General features: G+C 41.8%; 1 protein-coding gene across 4 annotated transcripts in view; it reads right to left on the reverse strand.

The window, feature by feature from the left end:
- Window positions 1–325: 325 nt before the first annotated feature.
- The window catches only part of jag2b (jagged canonical Notch ligand 2b), a 61,025-nt gene continuing 41,619 nt past the window's right edge, over window positions 326–19,731 (reverse strand). For 3 of the 4 annotated variants that reach the window (XM_061753275.1, XM_061753273.1, XM_061753274.1), the window contains exons 10-27: window positions 19,353–19,466; window positions 17,357–17,470; window positions 16,911–16,957; window positions 16,624–16,797; window positions 14,106–14,268; window positions 13,816–13,977; window positions 13,128–13,241; window positions 11,403–11,516; window positions 11,160–11,273; window positions 10,033–10,149; window positions 9,848–9,875; window positions 9,179–9,264; window positions 7,533–7,646; window positions 7,315–7,430; window positions 4,561–4,809; window positions 4,328–4,459; window positions 3,819–3,969; window positions 326–2,782 (exon numbers count right to left, since the gene is read on the reverse strand). In XM_061753275.1, the coding sequence (XP_061609259.1) occupies window positions 2,253–2,782; window positions 3,819–3,969; window positions 4,328–4,459; window positions 4,561–4,809; window positions 7,315–7,430; window positions 7,533–7,646; window positions 9,179–9,264; window positions 9,848–9,875; window positions 10,033–10,149; window positions 11,160–11,273; window positions 11,403–11,516; window positions 13,128–13,241; window positions 13,816–13,977; window positions 14,106–14,268; window positions 16,624–16,797; window positions 16,911–16,957; window positions 17,357–17,470; window positions 19,353–19,466 (2,639 nt within the window). In that variant the 3' untranslated portion in view covers window positions 326–2,252. The remainder of the gene's footprint in view (window positions 2,783–3,818; window positions 3,970–4,327; window positions 4,460–4,560; window positions 4,810–7,314; window positions 7,431–7,532; window positions 7,647–9,178; window positions 9,265–9,847; window positions 9,876–10,032; window positions 10,150–11,159; window positions 11,274–11,402; window positions 11,517–13,127; window positions 13,242–13,815; window positions 13,978–14,105; window positions 14,269–16,623; window positions 16,798–16,910; window positions 16,958–17,356; window positions 17,471–19,352; window positions 19,467–19,731) is intronic. The other variant, XM_061753276.1, reaches the window with a different exon arrangement.

Genomic DNA, 19,731 nt, shown 5'->3' on the forward strand with positions numbered 1-19,731 from the left:
TGTACTAATTTAGTTGCTTTTGAAAATATAGTTAAAGATTGCTGATGAAAATTAGGTCAAATGTGAAAGAGGCAAAAGGTTAGTTCCTATTAGTTTTCAATGTGTGAGCTGCTGCTACATGCTGCAGTTTTGACACTGAACTCATCGCTGTGGCTGAATAATCGCCTTTGCTCATTTTTAGTTGGTGCAGAAAAGCAAATATTACAAGTGTGATCAAAATGTGTCAAAACAGCTTGAATAACTGCCCATGAAACAGTCACTAAAAGAAAACCTTTTTAACAAAATGTGGGGGGAAAAACAAAATGTATGAAATAGGCATACAGTATTGAGTTTTTACACCAGCACGTGATGCCACTTTAATTCTTTATTTTTACTGTGTCCCATAACAGAAAGCATGATGGTCTTACATATGAAAAATGAGTTAAACTTTGATATGAGCCATTTTTGGACTGAGTTGGTAACTGAAACAAATACACTTGCAAGGTAGCATCTGCAAACATTGTTCCCTTCATTAAAGCCTTGAAACCAAACATGAAGATAATGAGTTTTGTCCATATTTGACCTACTGCTATCCACATTAATGACACTTAAACAATGTGGATAGTTTTTTTTTTCTTTGTTTCTCCTTCTTCCTTTTCAATTCTGTCATTATATTAGCCAGAAATCTCAATGAAAGCAAAGTGAGACAAGGAAAAGCACTTTATGAAGGCGAATAAAACACGCCACAATACAACACACGTTTCAAAGAGTTAACTTGTGAAAACAAAACAAAAACATAAAATGATGACAACTGATTGATTACACAAATAATGCATCACTCAATACATTAAGGCACCTGAAACAAAAAAGGTTTATGATGGGCTTAGAAATGGTTCGTGTTGCACTGGTAAAACACTTTAAGGCTGCTATGTTGGGCCAAATCCTGAGAGAACAAAAAAAAAATACATTTAAATGGTGATTTGACCAAGACAAATATAGCACAGAATTGGTCATACCGAGTGACAAACTGCAGTGAGTTGGCCTTATTCAACATTATTCTCTGTTCAATTTAGTAGCAAAGTATCACCGATTTGGTAAGTGAAGTAAAAATCAGGAAAAATTATTTAAAAAAGTAAACAGTCGCAGGTTCCCTGCAACAAACCATTTTTAAACCCTTCAAAAAGACCTTCATGGGTGGTACCTCATTGTAAAGGTTCTTTACTGTGTGACTCTGGATATTGGACATTTTATAAAACTTGCCGATTTTGACTGGCATAAATAAAAGGAATGGCATTGTAAAAAAAACAACAAAAAAAATTTAAAAATAATATTAATCATAACAATAATAATAATAATAAAAATGTGTGACTTGTCTTAAGTTACTTATTTCAAATATACACAGCGACTCCATTGTTTTGTATTTACACATATGTACAGAGTAATCACTTCTGTTTGGATCAAATACCTTGAATGGCGTTGCTGTGAAATGGAACTCTTTAAATGCACACGTTGACATTTGAGATTTGGAAACAAGGAGGTCAAACAGGGCAGCGCGACTCGGAGCCTCGAACGGGCTCGTAGAAAGGCACTTGCTACCAACTCAAATACTGCAAAAGAAATCCTCAAACAGAGCTTTCAGCCAAGGAAATTGAGAGACAGGACAAAAATCATTGAAGGCCACATAGTAGGCACTGGGGTTTCTCTCCCCCTTTTTCCCCCCAAGCAGAGTATTTTGGTAAGGCTGGCGTGTGAGGCCTCAGGCGGACTTGAGGGTAAAGCCGAGGGAGGGTTTTCAACAACCAAATAAAACCCTTCTTGGACCTTTAAATTTGGATGTGTCCCTGCCCCATCATAGACGCCTGCTGACTTCTCAAAGTCATAACAGTCTATAAAACAAACAAAAATTATACAGCCTTTTTGTTCTCCTTTCAAATGATTCATTGTTTCTTAAATGTTTTTTTTGGTTTTGTTTTTTGTTAAACGAACAAAAATTGCAGCGGGCTTCTTTTACTCCTGAAAATTGTTACATTTTGGTTTAATAGATCATTAAAGAAAAATACAAACGGAAGCAAAAAAATAATAAAAAAATGTTCACTGTGCTGCCTGAAATCAAAAGAAAATGTCAGGTGACAGTGAGAAATATGACGATCACAAAGCAAATAATGGCTTATTGAAACACAAAGCCTCTTTTTTCCAAAAGGTAGTCAGTCCAAAACAAAGAAAGGCTGCCTCGCAGCTTCGCTTCCACTTTGCGAGTCTATACTTCAAATGTCTTATACACAATGGTCTCTGACGTCTTTCTGGCCAGTCATGACGGCGCTGACATTTTTCCAGCGGTTGTCTTTGGGGCTGTAGCCTGGGGTCCGGTGGGGCGAACTAGAACTGCGCGTAGTGCAGATCAGCCCCCCGCTCGACGGCACCGCAGTCTTTGAGTACTTATAAACTGGCTGCTTTCCCGCCTCCGCTCCGCACATCTCTTCCTCCAGCTCTAGCTCCCCTTCCGTCTCCTCCTCCTCCTCCTCCTCCTCCTCATCATCATCACACGTCCGATAGGAGGGCTCCATGAGCTTTTTGCGCTCTTGCTCGGCCTCCCTGTTGCTCTCTTTCAGCAGCTGCTGTTGCTGCTGCTGACGTCCCACCACTAGCGGAACTGGCTCCCAGTGGTTGTTGACGCTGTCGTCGGCCGGTAAGCGCACGTTCCTTTCGCGCTCTTTTCTCCGTTTGCGAGTCCACCAAACGCAAACGACGATGCAGAAGAGGCAAAGCAAACCGAAGATGACGCACAGCAGAGGCACCAGGTAGTCTGTGGACATATGACAGAGGGGTCAGTCAAGTTACATAGCAGAGTCACTATGAGTTTAATGAAGGCCCACTTGTCCACCAAGCAGTTCAGTTTTCACTTTGGTGAGCAGTGTTGTTGTAACGATGTACACGGCACCAAAACGATAAATGGATGGTCGTAGTTGACCACAATGGAACACACTGGGGAACTGTTTATGACACTGTTCACATTCAATTACAGCCTGTAAATGGCATATACAGTAAATAAAAACATCATTTAACCTGATAATGTAGAGGTAAGACATCCCAAGACCTGGTATAAACTCACTAAATTTGAACTTGATTCATGCCAAACCACTGTGGCTCAGCACACTGAGAGGAAGTGACCAATTTCACTTAAATGTTCAGAATATTATTTATTTACTACTACTTATTAGGGCTTCAGCTATTAAATATTTATAGAATCGATTAGTCTATCGATTAGTTGAATAATCAGATATAAATTTATTTTGCACTACAGTTTATTGCAAAATATTTTTCCCGATTACTGTTTATAAACCGATGAATGATTCATGAAAACCAAATAACTATGAAACGAGCGGGAGAGATGCTGTACGTACTCACCAACCTTTTTAAAACCGAGCTACTAGTTTGATATAGACTTTTGAGACTGTCAATTACAGATTATTCCTACTACAGCTGCCAATAATTATTTCCGTAATAGATTCAACTGACCGATTATGATTCATTTACTGGTTTGGTCCATGACATGTCAGAAAAATAGAGGAAGATGTGGATTATTGTTTGCCAAAGTAAAAGCGGAAGTTGCCAAATGTCTCATTTTAATCAGATGCAAAGATAATCGGTCTCCTTGCTTGGGAAATACTGGAAATTACTAATTAGTGTAGTCATGGATTTATCATGGAGATCATGTGCTTCCATTCCAGACTGTATCATTGCAAACCCAACTAACCTGAACCCTTCTGTGGAAAAGTGTCTGAATGCACTGATGTGGTTCAAAAGCTCATTAACACCGACCGGCGCTGTTCAGTACTGACCCACTGAACGGGATGTGACCTGCGTTTCCACTTTGACCTCAATGACCGCCAACATGATGCTGCTGTTGTGCCTCTTTGACAAGGTCCCCACTATGGTGTTGGCTGTCTCCTGTATCAGGCTGTGGTCTGCGAGATCTTCGGGCTGGAAAGACTGGCAACCAAGTCAGAGAAGATGCAGCAGCTGTGAGTCCAAAAATCGGCACTAGTAACAACTAACCCTTTGTCGCCATCGTTACTTCAATGAAATACTTAATACAACTAAACAGAGTTACATTACAGCGTTATATAAATGTAATCATTTGGCAATACACCTTTTTGTTATCCTTTAAGCTAGGGAATTTGCTATGGAATATAATCAAGGAAAGGAAAGGAAACGGTCGAGGAAGCATGCTGAAAATTAGATTTTTATGATATAGCAGAGTGAGATAAAGATGATGAAAAGTAGATATATTTATATATATTTTTTAAAAACACGCATGGTAAGCAGTATTTCGGGTTCATGGACTTACTATGGCCACTTCGACAGTGTCCTGACTGGAATGAGAAAGGTCACACAGCAGGAGGAGAGTGTGGTCTTTTGCCAAAGTTCTGGTGTCAGGGAGATATCTCAGCTCAAAGCAGATGTTCTCCACTGTTGTACCCTGAGAGAAAACAATAAATCATAGTAATTAGCAATAACATGAAGAGCCTCCCCGGACATTTTATATCAACAAATCACAGAGCATGAGAAGATGGGCCTCACCAGTGGGACTTTGTCTTTGTTGAAAACCAGTGTGATGCGGCCACAGTTGTTGTCCAGGTGCCCACTGTTTGGCTGACACTTGGTGGTCGTTTGCGTGAGCGCTTGAGAGCAAACCCCCCACTGATGACAAGGCGGCGAAAAACATGTGAGGTATCTGTGTGGTTCACACTCGCGTCCAGCAGGGCACGACTGAACGGTCTGCTCCGGGTCCGAGGACTGGAGGCGGCAGGGTCGGCGACCGCACTGGACCTGCGGTCGAATGGGCCAATCAACGTTTTGGTAAAGTAATTCTGCATGTTGTCATCACGTACTCCATCCATTTTCTACCACTTATCAGAGGTCGGGTCATGGGGGCAGTAGCTTTAGCAGCGATGCCCAGACTTCCCTCTCCCCAGCCACTTCATCCAGCTCTTCCGGGGAGATCCCGAGGTGTTCCCAGGCCAGCCGAAAGACGTAGTCTCTCCAGCGTGTCCTGGGTCGTCCCCGGGGTCTCCTCCCGGTGGGACATGCCCGGAACACCTCACCAGGGAGGAGTCCGAATCAGATGCTCCAGCCACCTCATCTGGCTCCTCTCGATGTGGAGGAGCAGCGGCTCTACTCTGAGATGCTCCCGGATGACCGAGCTTCTCACCCTATCTCTAAGGGAGAGCCCGGACACCCTGTGGAGGAAACTCATTTCGGCCGCTTGTATCCGGGATCTTGTTCTTTCGGACCCACAGCTCGTGACCATAGGTGAGGGTAGGAACGTAGATCGACCGGTAAATTAAGAGCTTCACCTTTCGGCTTAGCTCCTTCTTCACCACAACGTACCGATACAAAGTCCGCATCACTGCAGACGCTGCACCGATCTGCCTGGGCAGGAACTCATCCCAACCTGGAGAGGGCACGCCACCCTTTTCCAACTGAGGACCATGGTCTCAGATTTGGAGGTGCTGATTCTCATCCCAGCCGCTTCACACTCGGTTGCGAACTGCTCCAGTGAGAGTTGGAGATCACGGCTTGATGAAGCCAACAGAACCACATCATCTGCAAAAAGCAGAGATGCAATACTGAGGCCACCAAACCGGACCCCCTCTACGCTTCGGCTGCACCTTGAAATTGGTGACAAAGGGCAGCCTTAGCAGAGTCCTCACCAGAAACGAGTCCGACTTACTGCCGGATATGCGGACCAAACTCTGACTCCGGTCGTACACGGACTGAACAGCCCATATCAGAGGATTCGGTACCCCATACTCCCGAAGCACCCCCCACAGGGACACAGTCAGACGCCTTCTCCAAGTCCACAAAACACATGAAGACTGGTTGGGCGAACTCCCATGCACCCTCGAGGACCCTGCCAAGGGTGTAGAGCTGGTCCACTGTTCCACGGCCAGGACGAAAACCACGCTGCTCCACCTGGATCTGAGATCCCGACGGACCCTCCTCTCCAGCACCCCTGAAAAGACCTTACCAGGGAGGCTGAGGAGTGTGATCCCCTGTAGTTGGAACACACCTTCCGGTCCCCCTTCTTAAAAAGGGGGACCACCACCCCAGTCTGCCAATCCAGAGGCACTGTCTACGATGTCCACGCGATGTTTAGGAGTGTCAACAGGACAGCCCCACAACATCCAGAGCCTTTAGGAACTCCGGGCAAATCTCATCCACCCATGGGGCCTTGCCACCGAGGAGCTTTTTAACCACATCAGTGACCTCAACCCCAGAGATAGAAGAGCCCGCCTCAGAGAATCCAGACTCTGCTTCCTCATGGGAAGGTGTGTCGGTGGAATTGAGGAGGTCTTCGAAATATTCTCCCGACCGACTCACAACGTCCCGAGTCGAGGTCAGCAGCGACAAGATATTTAATGTTCAAACTGTTGACACCGCCGGCTTCTCTGGGCCAGAGCTCATCTAAGATGGACTGATGCAAACTGGAAAAGTGTTCTGTGGTCCGACGAGTCCACATTTCTAATTGTTTTTGGAAATTTTGCACGTCGTGTCCTCCGGGCCAAAGAGGAAAAGAACCACGCAGACTGTTATGGATGCAAAGTTCAAAAGCCAGCATCTGTGATGGTGTGGGGCTGTGTTAGTGCCAATGGTATGGGTAACTTCCATATATGTGAAGGCACCAATTAATGCTGAAAGGTACATACAGGTTTTGGAGAAACATATGCTGCCATCCAAGCAACGTCTTTCTCATGGACACCCCAGCTTATTTCAGCAAGACAATGCCAAACCACATTCTGCACGTGTTACAACAGCGTGGCTTCGTAGCAAAAGAGTGTGGGTACAAGACTGGCCTGCCTGCAGTCACGACCTGTCTCCCATTGAAAATGTGTGGCGCATTATGAAGCGTAAAATACGACACCGGAGACCCCGGACCGTTGAACAGCTGAAGCTGTACATAAAGCAAGAATGGGAAAGAATTCCACCTACAAAGCTTCAACAATTAGTGTCTTCAGTTCCCAAACGTTTATTGAATGTTGTTAAAAGAAAAGGTGATGTAACACAGTGGTAAGCATGACCCTGTCCCAGCTTTTTTGGAACGTGTTGCAGCCATAAAATTCTAAGTTAATGATTATTTGCTAAAACAATAAAGTTTATCAGTTTGAACATTAAATATCTTGTCTTTGTATTCAATTAAATATAGGTTGAACATGATTTTGCAAATCACTGTATTATACATATATATATATATATATACTGTTTCATATATATATATATATATATATATATATATATATATATATGAAACAGTTACATCAGAATAAAGGCTACCTTTGTGCAGTCCACTTTTCCGTTGCCACAGTAGCAGCTGTTGCACTCCTCCTCCCAGCGGCTGCCGTGAGGAAACTGCAGTCCGGCGTAGTGACATGACTTCCCAATACCTATGACTTTACACACATAAGACATGTTGAACATCCTGTCTGTATGAATGAGGAATAACATGTCACCATAGATGCCATTATGTCCCAAATAATAGAAAAAGTGTTTACATTCTTGACATCGGACTCCTGTTCTACCGAGCGGACAAATGCAGCGGAAACCATTGATCTCGTCCACGCAGGTGGCGCCGTAGGCACAGGGTGAAGACTGGCACTCATTGATGTCTGAGGAACAAAGAGGGGCACCAATTAGGCAAAATGATCTGGGCACAACAGGGGTTTTGCCTATGACACAAAGCAAGATGACCTGTGGACACTTCTTGTTCAAAAACAACATATTGCAAATACTAGCATCTATAGTCTAGACTAGTCATTCTCAAAGTGTGGTACAAGTACCACTAGTGCTACACGAAAGAATCAATGCCCAAATACAGTACGGTAGCATTTACCTTTTTAGTACAATACATTTGCATTTCATCAGTTCTTATTTGTTGTTGTATTTTCTTACATTTAAAGGCAGTGTTAATGTTCAAACTGTGCGCAATGTTACAGTGGCTTACAATGATAAATGTACGCCTATGGAATAAACCCTTTCTTCATTTTTGATGTACACTTAAGCTTACTACGCTATTGTATGCTAATGTAGGTCATGATGGTGGAGGGAGGGCTAAGATTTTTTTTAAGTGGTCCTTGGTGTCAGAAGTTTTAGAACCACAGGTCTAGAAATATTAATAGCTAAACAGAGGTAAAAGGCTCATCAAGATCCAAAATGTCTTCTGAACAAGAGAACCAAAATTTACATCCTACAAACAGTCTACACAAACAGATTTTGCACACTCTTATAAATGAGGAATGTGGCTGTGTTCAGAATTAACCAATCAAATTCAAACTAATGTTAACTCATGGCAACACACCTGGCACAAAGGGGTTATTTTTACCGTTTCTAAAAGTTTTTTTTTTTTTTTTTTTTGTATTTAGGTCACATTAATGGTGGAAAAAGGTTAAACGATTAATGTTCATCTCATTTTGTTTATATCACAAATACCTGGCATTTGAACAGGGGTGTATCGACTTTTTATATCCACTGTAGGCACAACAAATTAAAACCTAGTTTGATGAAATAAGTGTCTGAACATGTTAAATGGGATTTTTCCAGTTCAATTCCTTTCTGCCAAATGCGCAATCTGGATCAGACCCAGATGAAAATGATCTGACACTTGACACTGCAAATGAGATACGATTGGGCAGAAATGTGAGTCATGCGCATTTTTGTCCATTATATAAAAGATAGTATGGATTAATGGACAAAATGTAATGGGAAAATCTTTCTTGGCAGGGGTAGAATAAAGCCGCAATATAAGTGTGTGAAATAACATCTTATTCGCTGTTTTCCCGCAGTGACTCCCATGATCACTAAGAACTTCGGCCATTGTCATTTGCGATTCACACAAACAGTCGGAATAAGAAAGCTTAAATTCAGGCTGGACAGAAAAGGTGGACACTTTCTGGCCATAACAAAGGAGAAAAGAAGAAGAATTTCAGGGTCACTGGTTAATTTCTCTTATGTGGGCAATTGTGTGACTGCGAGTAAAGAGGAGGGGTGACCTCTGACCCCTGGAGGGACAAAGAAAAAGCCGAGAGGGCGCCGTCCGGGGCTTGGATTTTGCTGTTGATGTGACCCACAATAGACGAAGGATTTTTTTTTTTTTTTTTTAAACTGCACCTCATAATTAGATAAACCTCATGTTGGTACTCACTGATTCTGCAGTCAGGACCGGCAAACCCAGGGGCGCACTCGCATCTAAACCAGTTGACTCCGTCCACACAGATACCACCATTGTAACTGAGAGAGGGCAGACATAAATGATTCTTAGATGAGGGTGTGTGTACAAGATCTACATCCTTTCCACTTGCAACAAAGCACATCGTGTGTGTGTGTGTGTGGTGTTGGGGGGGGGGTTACAAAGCTCAATTCAACTCATCAATACAAGCTTCCACCTTTCAGATGCTAATAGGCGTGTCCAGTCCCTCCCCTCCTCTCCTCTCATCATGCCACTCTTCCATTCCTCCTCAAAGCCCAGCCCAGCATCCCCTCCTCCAGGTCGCACAGAAAGAAAAGGGACATGTGCACTACCTCCTCCTCTGCCTCTCCACCCCCCACCTGCATTCACCATGGGGTGGTTGGTATTACTCCACCTCTCCCTGTCCTATTCATTTCCCAAAGCTCTATGCTCGGTGAGACGGCCCTTTGAGGCTTGATTTAAGGACAACTTCCACTGATTTTAGGGAGTCCCTGCACCCCTTACTGCCTTGCGAGGCCTGTGTGAAGTGCAGAGAAGAGGGAGGCTGGGATAAATGGAGGGGAGGATGGGTGGAGTAGCTTTGACGACAGCACTGGAGTGTGTGAGGCAGGAAACGATACATACCATGGATGAGGGTTGCAGTCGTTTATATCTGTTGAAGGAGCACAAAAGACATTTAGTGGCAAGCTTGTGAGCGGTCTAAGGCAGCAAATTGGATTTTATTACGATTTTTTTATAACAATGGCAAAGGCAGTGAGACTTCACACATTTTTTTAAAGGCACAAATAGAAGAAGAAGAAAAAGCCTACTTTGGCTGCAGGTGGGTCCTTCCCAGCCCTCTTTGCAGATGCAAGTAAAGGTGTCTACTCCTCCCACGCAGGTTCCACCATTCAAGCAAGGACTGGAGGCGCATGTGCTGTTCTTGGCTGTCAAAATATTCAAAGACCAAAGATTGTTAATGAAAAAAGGAAAGCGTGGATGCATTTGTTAAACCACATTTGAGCTGAGTTCAGTAATTGTTGTTTCATTAATAACCATTAGCCCTAAAACTATTTGGGACCATGTCTTCAGTGCACATTTATAATACACAAAGTTGCAACTTGGTTTAGAGGAAACATTCAAAAAGAAGTTGGGTCTTTACTTAAAGAGGAAGTTAAAGTATATTAGCTACCAGTGTTAAAAGTTATTTTTCTGTCACCAGACCACAGAACTAGAGCTAAAGGTACTTTAAATTTGGGTAAGCAGCATTAATTAAAAAAAAAACAAATGTAGACCCATGTTGACAAAAACTTCTTCAGTGTTTACTGCTAAAAGCCTTTCACCAACAGGCAATGTGTGCCCAACTTAAACAGAAGCTCAGTCTACTTATTAGGCAGGGTTAATTAGCAAGAGATGTCAAACTGAAATATACGCAGTCAACACTGGTGGCGTTTAGTTAAAACATACACTACCAGTCAAAAGGTTGGACACGCTTTTTCATTCAATAGCTCTAGAAAATGGGTCCAAACTTTAGAATGTATGTTTTAACAAAAAGTTAATTTGTTCCCAAGGGGAAGCCTTTATTTTCTTATTATCGCAAGAGGAAAAACAATTTGTTATTATTTCTGTGAAAGCTCATGCAAGTTAATGCTAGAGGGGAAAAATTGCTGGGGAAAAAAAATAAAAATAATTCAAAGACTGTTTAGTATCAGGAGTAATAAAGAAAACCCCAAGAGGGGAAAAAACAAACAGGAAATCTTATTGTTATTTGCTTTTTCTGTAAATGAAGGATAAAAATCTATTACAATTGTAAATCTCATTTATGTGGAGAAAAAGTCATTAAAAATTGGAAATCTGATTTTGGTGAAAAAAATCTATTTAAGTCCATATTGCCCACCCAGCCTGACTGGAAAATTTAAGCATTGCAAGGGAAGTCGGATCATTCCAAAGGCCTCACCTGTGTTGCATGTGTTTCCTCCCCAACCAGGTGGGCAGGCACAGCGGAAGGTGTCCCCGTGATCATAGCAGGTGCCTCCATTACTGCACGTGGTCGCGTCACACTGACTCTCACCTGTCCCAGATCACAAACACACACTTACTGTATGTCACACATCCACACCAACAAACGGATATAAACTATCAAGATGTACAACATGGTGGACTTGAGGCCACTGCAAAGTGCGAAAGACTCATTACTCACGCGAATGGCAGGTCTTTCCCTTCCAGTTGTCGGCACACTCGCAGTAGAAGTCGTTGACGAGGTCGACGCAGCGGCCGCCGTTCTTACACGGGTTGTGTCTGCACTCGTTGACATCTGAGGAAGGCAGCGAAAAGGACTTTTACACCGTTTGGACTTAAATAAACCACTGAAGGCCTGATTTACTTAAGGTTTGCGGGTGCAAAAACGGGCGCAAACTTGATTGCTCAAGCAAACAGATGTGGAAAGCGAGCACATGCATTCTGGGATGATTATATACAAATAGATTAATTTAGCATGCGCAATGTGATTGATCAAACCCGAGACGAATTGCGATAGCTGATTTAGCATCTTTAAATACAGCATTCGAAAGGCAGGTGCCAATAGCACTACTGTGCATAACCGCGACAAGGTAGGCGCAGGTCAAATGAGGCAACGAGGAAAAGAGACCTTTCCAGCTCGTGTAAACATTTTTGAAATGCCAGAAACAAAACTCATCACGGCATATCACAGAGGTGCCAAACTCATTGTGGTTATGGCTTCCCTCGGAGGGCCGTTATGACTGTGAACCCATATAAAATATTGTCTCATATAATGACATACACAACAAATTGATGGATAACTAGTTTTAAAATCAGAAGCCAATAAAAAATGTTCAACTATTATTACATTTATCTAAAAAAGGTGATTGGTAACAAAATGCTTGCAATATCTCAACATTATACAAGACACCAATTTTCGTATTTTCACAAGAAACATGAAGTGGACACACATGATTTGCTTTCGCGGGCCACATAAAATGATGTTGTAGGCCGGACCTGGCCCCCGGGGCCACCAGTTTGACACCTGTGGCATATCCAGAAATGCAATTTTGGAGCTTCTGAATGATCTAGCCTAAGGGCTGACTTGGAGGCAGTCACAAGAAGGAGTCATGCCGTCCCGCCTACGACAAAATTGAATCAACTCAGCATTTCCTCACATCTGCAACATTTCATACCTTCATGCATCCATTTTCTGAGCCGCTTGTCGCGGGAGTGCTGGAGCCTATCCCAGCTATCTTCGGGCAGGAGGCGGGGCACACCCTGAACTGGTTGCCAGCCAATCGCAGGGCACATATAAACAAACGGCCATTCGCACTCACATTCACACCTACGGGCCATTTAGAGTCTTCAATAAACCTACCATGCATGTTTTTGGGATGTGGGAGGAAACCGGAGTGCCCGTAGAAAACCCACGCAGGTACATCCAATTTCCACACACTCGGGGGCAAGCAAAATAAAAAAAAACATGGCTTTTGTGGAGTTGCTGGCGTCCCCAAAATTATCGGTGCGATACATTTCTTTTCTGTAACTCAGTATCATTCACTATTTTTTTGCCTCTTCTAATTCCATTATTTAAAACTTAAATGTTGTACTTGTGGTGCTCTCCTAAACATTCCATGGCGAATACTATCAGAGCTAAGGGGCAAAACCCTCTTTTAAATATGTCAATCTCCACTACTTTTACACACGTTGCCAACAGCGCATGCAATGTTAGCGTGAGTAAACCAACAATTTAGTAAAAGATCGCAATCACAGTAAAAGACCCATCAACAGTGTGCGCAATCTGTTAGAGTGAACACTGAATTCACCACCTGCTATTTGGGATCCTAGAAAATGAGCCCCCAAGTGTTTGAGTGACAGTGGATTTGTTAGAAGTAGGAAATATGGGTGCATGTCGGGAACTCACTGAGGTCGCAGAGTTCACTTTCCCAACCGTCAGGACAGAAGCACTGAAACGAATTGATGCCATCAATGCAGGTTCCCCCATTTCTACATGGACTATTGAGGCAGTCATTAACGTCTGAAACATGAAGAAGAGTCTGAGGTTAGATTTTCGTAGCTAGTCTCTCTGTTTGTGATCAGGATGAAACAAAAACTACAGTATATAAAACCGCTATCCTTCAAATGTTGTGGGAGGTTGGGCCATGGGCCCAGTAAGAACTTTTCATTTTGGTGTTGATCAAGGATTTTATTTTTTTAACATTCACATTTACTAACATTCCACAGCTTTTTCCAAAATTGTCCTTAATTTTGAGGTGACTGTAACTCACATTTGACAAAATTCAGACATACAAGAGACTAGAATTGTTTTTTTGTACATTTTGTGGTTGATCCATCTTGCTGGTGGTAGTCTGATCTGGACGGCGCTATTTTATAGCTCATTCCTTAATTAAAAGCTACAAAAGTTGATTTCAATTAAACAGAATAACCCTTAAATGTTTGCGCTAATCTGCATCACGATATATTTTTCCCCACTTATGACAATCTTGTGAAACATCCAATCAATTTGGTGCGCATACAAATCAGCATTGTGGGTCTGTCTGCACTGTACCGAGTGCTCTTCTAGTGTATGGCTATAATTCCCCTCTACGTACTCTCATGACAATAGATGCCGCTGAACCCTGGATCACAGATGCAGGTGAAGTTGCCAGTCAGCCCGCTCACACAGCGCCCTCGAGGTCCGCAGACGTTGGAGGAGATGTGCCGCACTTCTGTGGAGTCGTTAGTCGCTATGGCAACAGTGCAGCTGTCGATAACTGCAAGCAAATAAAGAAATAAACGGCACGGTTACTTCCTCTATTCGGCCTTTTTGATGCAGCCCAGATTAGAGAAGATAGTAAAATGGGCTTTTGTCACACGGCGTCTGATTTCAATGTAAGATTACCTTGACAAGGTGTGGTTTTGCAGTCCTCCTTGGGTTGCTCGCAGGTCTTTCCTTCAAAGCCCTCAGGACATGCGCAGTAGAAGTCCTGGACCATACTGTGGCACTTGGCTTGGTTCTCACACGGGTTTGGATCGCAAGCATCCGAAGGGGACGAGATCCGGATCTTGGTGGATAAAAGAGATTGGAGACATATTGTAATCAAGTCAAAATAAAGCCTAGATTTGTGTGCATCAATCCCAAGAAACCAAAGAGTTGTAACTGGACAAAAGCACGACGAATGACTGAACTGGTTGTTTGGCCCACCAGCTGCCTAGCTTTGCTTATGCCAGCCTCCCTTATGAAGATAAACGTTTACGAGTCAGCCTTGGAAACCTTCCCTAAGCTCAGCTCCTCAAGAAGATTCACACTTTTGTTTTAACATCACTGACATGCTCAATTAGCCTAGAGCAAAAGTTGGAAAAGGAAAAGATAAAGACATTGCTAGCAGACACATTTGGTAAAACTGTATATTGACACGATTGGTGAACGAAGTCAAGATAAACTAGCAAAAGAACCACCCTGCTCATGACCATGGCTGCATGTTTGGCCTTTTTTTTTTCACTTCAATACAGAGGTTGGAGGGAAAATCTCCAGGTTTTTGTAAACATCACTACTGTGCGTAAACGCTGGGCTGCACCCGTTGCCATTTAAGGTGCTGAACAGGAGAGTTTGAGCGGGTCAGCGGAGTGGGTGAAGTCTGTGGTCACACGTAGTTTATTTTAACCCAAGTGTCATGCACACATACCAATTTTCTTTACTATTTGGATGTGTGTGGTCAGAGCATGGAAGACTAAATCATCATATTTGAGTGGTTTTCCTTGCATTGCCTTACGTTGAGGACGTCATTTTAGAATTCTTCATTTTTTGCCTTTTAAATCATAACAGGTGTTGGTATTACAACATCTTCATCATGACCATGCAAAAAATGTTTATTCAGCTATAACCTTTATGCACAACAATGTTTTCTAATTGACCACTAGCAAACTACGGAAGGAACCTATATCATTATTAACTTTTTAAAAAATGTATTACATCCATTTTATTCGACGAAGAAAATTACATTTGGTGTTGCATACTTTACAACAAACATAAACCTGTAGATTTGTTACTGGCATAAGAGAAACTTGCAGAACCTTTGCTACTATAGCCATCCAATAGTCATGAAAGGATTATCGTTCTTTGTTTGTACACAAATACAAAAGTAAAAATCAAAATTAGAAAATAAAATTATTACAGTCCATGTACTGTCGTTATATTGTTTGAATTTACTCAATGTTGGAATTAAAATATTAGTCGTATTATTATAGTAGTAGTATTTTCATGATCATCATCATGTATCAAATAAGTAAGTAAATAGGTTGCTTATGAAAGCAGATTTTTAACAAGCATGTAGACAGCGCCATGGCAGACATGAGCGTTTTGTAGTAAGCGGGCAGCAACCCAGCGTAACCTCATTCAGCGAGGCTGGTGTATATAGTGGAGAAGCTAAATCAGGACTGGCTCCTGACCAGCAATGTCCTCCATTCAGGCCCCAAGAGAAGCAGAACAGAATCAGTTTCCTCACAGCTAACCTACATTGGCTTCAAACACACTAAATATAACAGATTACAGCGAGGCGACAGAGACATCATGTGATAGCCAGTACAACCAGGACAGGTGGCTTACTGAAGATGACTCTCGTTTTGGACTCTATGTGCAGTGATTCTGGAAACTAATCTTGCCTACCCTTGTTTATTTAAGAGTTTCTCACCTTTTTAGCCTTTGATACAAGTAAAAAGAAATAGCTGTACAATTTATTGCACTAATATCATTGAATGGAGGTAACTAAAATATTGCAGTCGTGCACCACTGCAAACTACAATAATAAAATCTAGTTAAATATCACAAAGAATATCTCGGTTAAGCTAGAATTCATAATACAGCTCTTTTATTGATTCTTATTTGTGCATGTTTAATGTTGTGGATGGTGGATTTATAATAGAGTATATTAACTCTAAGTGAGAGAAATTCAACATTTTTCACTGCAGCCTTTTTAACAGAATCTTTTATATTCCCCAATTACGGGCATCATTTTTACAACAAACTGGAGGTGGTCTTCAGGTTCAAACTCCAGCAATTTCTAGAGAGCTTGCACAGTAAAAACACAACAGTACAGTATCTGACACTTGTATGCCTGTTAGAATGTTAAAGTACTACTGCCCACACATTGTAGATGATGTAGTGCAAGTTTGACCCTATTTGACTAATTAATTCAATGTCCATCATTTCCTATGGGAAGAGTCCTTTTGAAATCTAATAAAAACTAATTTGAGGTTGACCTACATTCCAGATCACCTCCTGTGCAATTTCTTACTAAATTTGAGCAACGATACAATTCTTGATAAAGTCTGGTCATCAGTTTGGTTTGGTCTGTGTGCCTTAATCGGAATGTAAATTCAATTGATGAGCTACCAGCCACAACTCAAAAGGTAATGCGTACCTCACACAGTCGTCCCGCAAACTCCAATGGACACTGGCACACAAAGCCACCTAACACAGCGTGGCATTGGCCTCCATTCTGACAGGGTCTGCTGTCACACTTATTCCTTTGGATTTCACAGTGAGAACCCACAAAGCCTGGTGGGCACTGGCAGCGGTAACCGCGTGGGCCCTCCTAATAAAGACAAAAGGAAGAAGAAGAAAAAAAAAAAAAGGATTGCACCATTTAACCGAGTCAAAGATACCATTAAGTCGCATGAGGTTGGTTTTGAATGGAAAATGACAAACCTTGCAGGTTGCTCCATTCTGGCATTGACCGTGGCAGCTATTCATGTCTGATGAGCAATCAAATAAAGGATATTAGCACATATTTTAAAGTCATGTCGTACGTTTACAGACAAGGTAAAAGTTGCAAAAAGGCAGATATGAGTAAAGCTGAGGATCTGTTCATGCACTGAAGCCACAGTGGGCATGCAACTGGTTTCGTGAGGGCAGAACAGGAGCATTGATTTGCCAAGACAAGAAAGGAACAAGCTACCGCATGTGAATGAATAAGACTAAACTACACCTAGGTTGTGAGTCCAGAAGGTGAGTGAAGGAGTTTAAAAATGTAAAAAAAAAAAATATATATATATATTTTTTAAGACCAGCAGCTCAAAGAAGAGACTGCTGGTTGAGAGATTGGAGAAACAAACATTTAAGAGGAAGTGACTAAGATGTAAGAAAATACTGACTGATGTCACAGTTTTGTCCGGACCATCCCCAAAAACAGTCGCAGTGATATCCACCAATCAAATTTTTGCAAGAATTAGCGTTCACACACGGCTTTCTTGCACACTCATTAGCATCTGTGAAAGCAGGAAGTAAAAGGACACTGCGTCCATAAATGGGGACAAAGCAAGGTACAAGTACAAGGAAAAGCGTTAGGAACCATAAAACCACTGCTTGGAATGATAAGGTTTTAATCGATTCAATTCAAAACACATCCTAGTCCATGGATGAAAATGGATAAAGGAAAAATTTAGTTGCAGGTCCCAGAGATCAAATCGCCGTTGAGCATGATGCTGCAAGAATTCAGCAAATGTCATAAGACTTCAGCATATCTCCTAAGACATCAGTTCAGTGAGCATCTTAAGGATTAACTCCACAAGAGCCTTTCTGCTTTTCTGTTCTTTCTTTCGTGTGATACAAACAGGAAAAATGCCAAGATGACAGGACTGGAAATGAAACTTGTTGTAATGTGGAAAAGCAATCTGAATAGGTCTGTCCTAGCTGTGCAGAATAATATTGCTAACGCGATAAAAATTCAACAGTACATGGGGTGTTCAGTTTACAACAGAGTTCTGTTACTACAGAAGCGACGTAACCTAAATTAGTGTGCAGTAGTCTTTATAAAGAACAGCCAGTAGAGGTGTGCAATATGGATGGAAATGTACATCAGATACAGGTAATTTTATATCCCGATAACTATATATATATATATATATATAGTATTTTTCCTTAAAATTACACGAAATTTATAGCAATTTTCTGTTACCTTTTCTCTGCTTATTTATAAAGTACATAATTTATATTGACCAGACAAAACGCGGAAAACTAAACAAAACACTTATGCCATATTATAGTCTTGTGATTAATTCTTTCTCCATTACTTCCTACTGTAAAATGTATTTGAAATTTGACTGGAGGTTGAGCAGACTAAGAAATTTGTTGTTTATGTTATAAATATTTGTCATCTTTAATTACTGCATTATTACGCATCCATTGGTTGAGTACTGAAATGGAGTAAACCTAAGTTATCTTTATTTGGCCTTTAAAAGCACAAAACAAGGACATCCTTTTAGCCTTGTCGACAATACAGCGATCGACAATATATTTCTAGAAGAAATGCGGTATCATAGTGTCCTCAAAACGCAAAACAAACAAAAAAAACAAAACATAAAACAGTCGTTGAAAAAAAAGGTTAAAATGAGATGCAAATAATGGACGTTCACCACCTCCACAGACATCTAAAGTGTTACAACAAAGCACTGCTGCTCAAATATCTAAAGGCATGGTGAAGTGGGGGTGGGCAGTCCGCAGGGGGTACTGCTGTACTCATGCACACACACACACCACGCACGCACGCGCACACTCGCGCGCGCACACACACACACGCGCGCGCATACACTCCCACACCTGTCTTCTCTCTGAAACCCTACACTTAACACACATGCACACACACTCAACGCCAGGTAACACTGGAAGCTGATTGCTGCTTGTAAGCTGAGATCTAAGCTGGTAAAATGAGACGGGCTCCTGGGATCGTTTTTCTGGCCTTCACCTCCCCCCTTCTAACACACATACACACCCGACTTTATTTACCAGTTGTAAATTTCCTGGCTTCGCGCCTGTCATGTCCGCTTTTGACAGGAGCCATACAGAAACGGATATAGACCCACTGGTAGCTCATAAAAATGTGGGGAAAAAAAGTGGGCAGTAGGCAGCTGCCATTTTACCAGAATATTGACAATAGAGTTGTGGTTGCATACTATATGTTTCCCCCATCAGAAAATACAATTATCCAGAACAGTGAGTAATTCTGCTGGCATCTCATAGGATTTGTATTTTTGGTTTCTTGAAGTGGTACAAACAGGAAGTGGCATGTAAAAAAAAATTCTCAAGGGGAGAACAAATATGGCACGCAACAAGAAACGCATTCTGATTCTTAGATGGAATTATGATACTCACCAATCTGGCAGGTCTTTCCTTCCCACTCAGGTGGGCACACGCACTCGAAACCATCCTCCCGGTCGATGCAGGTTCCTCCCCAGGCACATGGATTGGAAGCACAGTCGTCTAAATCTGAGTACATACAACATTAAATACCAGTTTTGACTGACAGTAGCACAGAGGTATTCATTTAACAATATTCAAAATTGCGGTTATAGTTTGCAATGGTGTAGAAGTCACAGTCGTTGGATTTAAATCATGATTATCTTTAAAAAAAAAAAAAAAAAAATGTCAATTTGAAAAAAAAGAGTTTGCATCAACTTTGGTAGAAGTGCATTATATCATACTGAGATGTTCCCGTTATATTCTATTCACTATTGTAGTATTTTGACCCTCA

Source organism: Phyllopteryx taeniolatus, chromosome 18 (assembly GCF_024500385.1).
Source record: "Phyllopteryx taeniolatus isolate TA_2022b chromosome 18, UOR_Ptae_1.2, whole genome shotgun sequence".
In the NCBI taxonomy this organism is placed as follows: Eukaryota; Metazoa; Chordata; class Actinopteri; order Syngnathiformes; family Syngnathidae; genus Phyllopteryx; species Phyllopteryx taeniolatus.